The sequence below is a fragment of the Lycorma delicatula genome, chromosome 10 (assembly GCF_047948215.1).
Source record: "Lycorma delicatula isolate Av1 chromosome 10, ASM4794821v1, whole genome shotgun sequence".
NCBI classification, from domain to species: Eukaryota; Metazoa; Arthropoda; class Insecta; order Hemiptera; family Fulgoridae; genus Lycorma; species Lycorma delicatula.
Window position 1 is genome coordinate 76,770,692 of NC_134464.1, and position 6,447 is coordinate 76,777,138.

At 31.7% G+C, this 6,447-nt stretch overlaps 1 protein-coding gene across 2 annotated transcripts in view; it reads left to right on the plus strand.

Moving 5' to 3' along the window:
- The window catches only part of LOC142331137 (neuroglobin-like), a 297,336-nt gene extending 291,533 nt beyond the window's left edge, over positions 1 to 5,803 (plus strand). Inside the window, exon 4 of one of the 2 annotated variants that reach the window (XM_075376834.1) lies at positions 5,201 to 5,803. In XM_075376834.1, coding sequence (XP_075232949.1) covers positions 5,201 to 5,332 — 132 coding nt within the window. In that variant the 3' untranslated portion in view covers positions 5,333 to 5,803. The remainder of the gene's footprint in view (positions 1 to 5,200) is intronic. The other variant, XM_075376833.1, reaches the window with a different exon arrangement.
- Positions 5,804 to 6,447: the final 644 nt, after the last annotated feature.

A 6,447-nucleotide genomic window follows, 5' to 3' on the forward strand; every position in this document is an offset into this window, starting at 1 on the left:
AAAGGTACCTCCTGCAACATCAATACAACACTGCACACGTTCCAATTTGTTTGAAAACAAATTGGAACGTGTGCAGTAAAAAGTCACTGACCTGTTAGCTGTGAGTACTGTGGCGCCATATTGTTGGAATCAATCGCGATTTCCACTTGTTAACCGAATAATAAAATTTGTTAAAATAGCACGATAACGATCACTATTTTCAAAAAAATACTGGACTCACAATGTGCCTTCTACTCATATCAGTCCACTACCCAATCCTCGCTTCGTGTAAAGATGAGGATTAGTTGTCGACCATAGTCGCCTAATTTGTGAATTAATATACCCCCAGAGGAAACTACACTTCAACAATAAAATACGTAATATCAAGGATACCTACAGAGTTTTGTTCAATAAAACGTTTAAACCATTGACAATAATTTAATCTTTTCGCATGATCTTTTCTTACAGTTTTATGTATGGTAGCAAGTCCGATAACTAGCTGCTGTGTTAAGTTCCGTATTGACTTAGATGAAATTTCGGCCATAGCATTCCAAATATCAAGCAGCTTCTGTTCGATTAGTTTAGCTTCCACTTAGATCAGCTTTTCTAACAAAGCCTGTTACTCGAAATTTTTTGATAAGAGTTGGAACTGCATTGAGATGAGGAACAGGAGTGTTTGGAAACTTTTCAGAAAACTTGTGCTTCACTAAATCAATATAATTGCCACTTTAACGAAACACATGTTCAACGAGAAAAATGAGTTCCTTTACCCAAAGAACCGTTACTTTTCTCGCAACTATTGATTCTGATAAACGAAACGAAACGAAGCACGTTCAATCACAACTCAAAAATTGACATCTTGTTTCAACAAGATGTTATTTCGGTGTTATGATTTCATCTAAATATTTAAATTTTTAAATTCTACTTATTTCTTTGTTGTCGAAAATTGTAAGGGTTTAAGTTCTGTTCTCCTTGTCATTGGAAAATCAATTTTGTTTGTACTTTCGATTAAATTAGAAATTTTGATTTTAGCCACATCTATATCTAACAAAAATTGCAATATCGTCCGCGAAGGCCAGAATATTTGTATTTATGAATTTAGTTTTAGCGCCCATTTTTATGTTATTGTGTATTTTTAACTTTTTACGTTCTTTCTCCTATATAAAAATTATTTATTCATTTATTGCTTATATTCTAACCAATAGAAAAAAAAAACTTGTGAAATATTATCAGAATTTGAAATTTTCTACGTTTATTATACAATATTTTCAGATAATAATATTTTACGAATTTAAAAAAAGTATTTATATAATAAATTATATTTACATTTTTAAGTGTTTATTAATAATTAGCAGGCCTAATAGTTATAAGGAAAATAACGAGGTAAGGTATACTCTTTATACGCCAAATTTATTAAAAAAACAAGTAATATACTTAAAAAAGCTGTAACACAGTTGTAGGACTTTCCCGTCATACGGCTTTGTTATGCACAGCGTACTGACACATAGACACAAAATTTAAAATGCATTAGTGCTACACTAGCGTTCCTTGTTGTCACAGGTTGTACTATTCACACGTATTCCCCCTTAGCTATTAGTTTACAGCATTTTTTTGTAAAAAATGCTGATGGGGATGCAATTTTGGAAAAACTTTTTTTGCAAATATTATTTTAAAATTTTTAAATATGTGTTTAAAAAAAATAAAACCTTAATTAGGTGAAATCTAGGGATACTGAGTGACCTTACTGTACAGCTTCACCACCTTGACCTTTTAAGTCGAAAATTTAATGATATCAAAGCTGTGTATACAGAAGTAATCTCACCAAGTATGGTCAAGATCGGTCCAGTAGTTCTGGACATATAAGGTGATTTAAAGTGCAATACCGAACACATTAACGTACATCCGTAAAATTTCCATACGGTTTTTTGATTTTTTGGGTTCCTTAGGCGTCAAAACGTCAAGATCCGGTGAAAACCGCATATGCTCATATTGGACTGATTAGAATACTTTTCCAGCTAGACGGAAAAGTAAAAATATACAATAAAAATTCAAAAAACTAAAAATTTCAGAAGTCTAGAGTTTCTTAGTTTTTTATAAAAAAGGTTTATTGTTTTTTTTTTTTTGGTTAAATAGCCCATGATTTTCTTTTTTGTATTGAAGTGCTTATTATAACTTCATTTCGTGTTACATTAAAACAGAATTGAATCTATTTTTACAATTTTTTCTATTTTTAATCATTTTTTTCAGAAATATTTTTTTAATTAAAAATAATTCTCACTTGTAATAAAAAAAATAAATTTAATTTCTTTTTAGCTTAATAAAAATACTACCAGGAATTATAACCAAAAATCTCGTTTTGATTAATTTTTCAGTTTGTAATTAAAAAGTACAAAGACTGAAATAAAAGTCAACATTTCCAATTAAATTCATCACAACCAAATTTGATTTAAATAAAGTTTGATAGTTCAATTTTAGAATTAGTCTACTGACCGCGTCAGAATAAATATTAAAATTGAATATCACCACAGACCTGTCATATGAAAACTAAAAATGTTTTATAAAAATGAAATAAGTACAAGTGACACGAACTTTGATAAAGAGGGTGAAAGTGAAAAAATTACAGCAACCACAACACAAACGTCAACGACTGATCTGTCAAAAACGTTTACTGACTTTTATTTCATACGAAAAAAAAATATATATCATACAACCGAATAATTTTATATTACAGAAGCCAATATATCCCCGGCTCTACTCGATTCATGTCTCACCCCCTAAAAAAGGAGATGTCTTCTTCAAATTTTTAGAATGAAATTTTCTAAAGTATAATAAAATAAAGGCAAAGTAATTCATACAAGAGCACAGTTTTATTAAAATTGGTTAGGCCATCGATATATAAAATGAATTTGTTGAGACAGATTGACAGATATTCAGTTAGGGTTCCATCGTCGTAGCCTCCTATTGGCGTATACCCATTGGAAAACTTCCCTCAGCATCATTACAGCCTACGTGCCGGAAAAATGACATTCACTGTCAAACTGAAGACTATGTTCACTTAAATTCCATGTATTTTTTTTTTTTTTTTTTTTTGATAGGTCATTAATTAAATTTGTCGTAATGGTTCTTATGTACTACAATTAAATTTTCAGTTTAAAGGCATAATGTTTGGTTGTTTTTTTTATCAGTTATACCAGTAGTAAAATAAATAACGTAATGAAAGGTGATAATTATTATTATTATTAATTTACTATAGTTATTTATTAATAATAATTTTTATTACAATTTTATCAAACATGACCCGTTGGTAGGATTATACGATGATAATAATAATTTATAAAAACCACTTACCAAAAACCTTTTTGTTGTATTCAAGTACTTTCGGATAGCAAATCCATTTTCATAAACTCAAAAAACTTTTATATTCTTCTAAAAAAAAAACCTAAAACTCATTCATCGTATGTAAATCGTTATGTAAAGTTTCAGTTTTATATTAAAGAATTTTAAAGCCATAGTTCTTTCTTTATGATTTATAAAGAATAGAATAATATAAACGTTTTTTGAGTTCCTGAAAATGGATTTGGTATCCGAAAGAACATGAACAGATATAAAAAAGTTGTTGATAAGTGGTTTTTATAAATTATTATTATTAATTTTTATTACATTTGGTGGAGGTATTAAAAAGAAGCAAAAATTATCAGCTTGCAATACAGTGCGCAAGCGTACTGCCGACGGGTAAATTGTCGGCAATAACTCGATTGTTTATCAACGAATTTTTACAAATGAGAGGTCATTTTGTTCAAAATAAAATGCTTAATAAATTCTGTAAAAGTAAAAATTTGACCAAACAAATAATTACAGAAATTTTTTAATTGAAGACAAAAATATTAAGATGGCCCCCATTTTGAAATTTTTGAAGGTGACGTTATCAAAATTTTTTATTTTGTAGAAAAAGACATTAGTCTTAGATTTACTAAATTTAATTAAAGTAGGTTAACCCGTTCCTGAGAAATAATATTTTTGTTGAAAATCACAAAATGGCGTCCAGAAGGAAAACAAAGCAAAATAGGACTTACGTCAATATAAACGTTTTTGCTCATTTTGGTGTCCTGAATCAGTTCCTGAAGTTCGGCAAATAGGGTCCCGGAACACTCTGTATACTCTCGACTTGAAGAACAACGTATACAAGTTGTTCTTTAACTCTTTCTGGCCCAGTCGGAGATTTGGTTAGCTGAATTACTAACTCACGTAATTCTTGACCGGCCATGGAGTCTTCCGCGCCTACCTGTGTAGTAGGAGGAGGGCGGATGACCTCCTCCTGAGGATGGCGACCCGAATACCGCACAACACGTGGTGTTCTGGTGCCCGCAGTGCGATGATTACCGCCTAGCTTGCTCGGGGTTACCGGACCGCTCAGCATGGAGAACATCATCGCCACCAGGTTGTGGAGCCCCAAGAGTTTGAGTACCATTGCAGGGTTCGTGGCGAGGGTTCTTCAGGAAAAGGATCGGAGGGCTCGGGGATGAAGGACAGCCCTCTACGGAGCTGCCGTTCACACGTGCTTGCACGAGTAGGAGGTAGCGATAAAGAACGGAGACTCTCGCACCCTCGAGTAAAAAAAAACCGAATCCCGGCGGAGATGCCAACTCGGGGTGTCCCCGTTAGAGGCATTGACATAAAGACCGAGTCCCGGATCCGGAGTGGAGACCCAGGAACGGCATAACCGGACCTGGTGGATCCTACTCCGGGGGGTTGAAGCGGGTGCAAAGTGAGATCCGACCAGTGGGCTAAGACGTGGAAGCCCGTTAGAGTAAAGGACACTCCCGTGGGCTGTGTAATACTTAACTGCAGGATCCGGCTCGAGAGAGAAAAAAAAACTCTTTCTGGCGAGCCGCCCCCTTCGGCGCGAGTGGTAGCGTCTCGGCCTTTCATCCGGGGTTCGAATCCCGATCAGACATGACATTTTTCACACGCTAAAAAAAAATTGTCATTCATCTCATCCTCTGAAGCATTACCTGAACGGTGGTACTGGAGGTAAAAAAAAAAACTCTTTCTGGCGTAGATTCACATTGTCTACAATCATTAACTTTAGTATTCCAAGAAGTTCTTCTTCCTATTTTTGACCTAATTATGTCTTAGACATTTTATTACAGAATAAGATATAATTCTTTTTTGTTGAATCTGGATAAAAAAAATTATTATTAAATAATTATTTTTGTTACAGAAAATCGAACAACCATTTCTTGAAGCTGTTAAGATGACGCTCGGTGACAGATATACAGAAAATGTGGAAAATATATATAAGGTGACAATTAAACTGATAATAGAAACATTGGAAAAAGGCTTCACTACATGAAGCTAGCTTCGATATGAGGCTCCTTCGTACCTGCAATCATTAACCTCAACGAGGTTATATTACCATACGTTAGAGGTTTATACTGTAAAAGTTCAGTTGTGTTCCACAGCAAAGAATGGCGTAATTTATATAAATATATATATAAAAAATATATATTACTAATTAAATATATATATTATATATATCTTTACAAATCTGACCAATATAAGCTGTGTTTTTTATAAATAAATTTAAAAAAAAAAATTATATAAATTATTAGATAAATAAGTAAATGTATGTACATCTGTGAAGACTTCCAAACTTTAGTGTACAGTGTTTTTTTTTTTAAGTTACCAAAAATAATATGCGGTAAACTTGTTCATTCGGAATGAATGAAACAAGCTGAATAAAAGATAATCTTGTAATAAAAAGTAGCCTAAAATAAATAAATTGTAACGTATTTAATATATATACAAAAATAAAAAAATCAATTATATATCACTTACGAGTGTTATTTACCATTTTTTTTATTTTTTTATATTAATCTATATTTTATAAAACGGATTAAAAGTTATGAACATATAAGAGACCATGCGTCCCGAATGTATAGGTTATTATATCTTATTTAGCTTCTTTGTACCCCGTTTGCCTCCTGATTTGTTCTTCAATTTTTTCATTTTTTTTTTTTGAAACTCCAAAAATAGAATAATCAATTTACATTATAGATATAATCTGTTCGAGCCACGTCTATAAAAATTAATTAGCCTATTCCAAATACCGTACACCGTAAGGTTAATTTAAAGTTCAAAATTAGTTAAAATAATATTAAATATATCTATTTTTTTTTTTAATTTGCGGAACTGGCACCCCCCCCCCCTTTTAAGACAGAATGTTTCATATGAGTGGGCAGATTAACAAAAAAAAAAATTTAAGGATAAAAAACTCCATAATTTTACAAAAGAATATTTTTACAACAAAAAGAAAATTACATCGTTACAGGCTCCCAACCACATTTCAAAGAATTCTTCTTACCGACGGATTAAAATTTTGTAACACAATTAAAAAAATATTTTTTTTAAGAACTAATTAATACAAATTTTAAAATACTTCGATTTGTTACTGTTAAATCCGGTTTG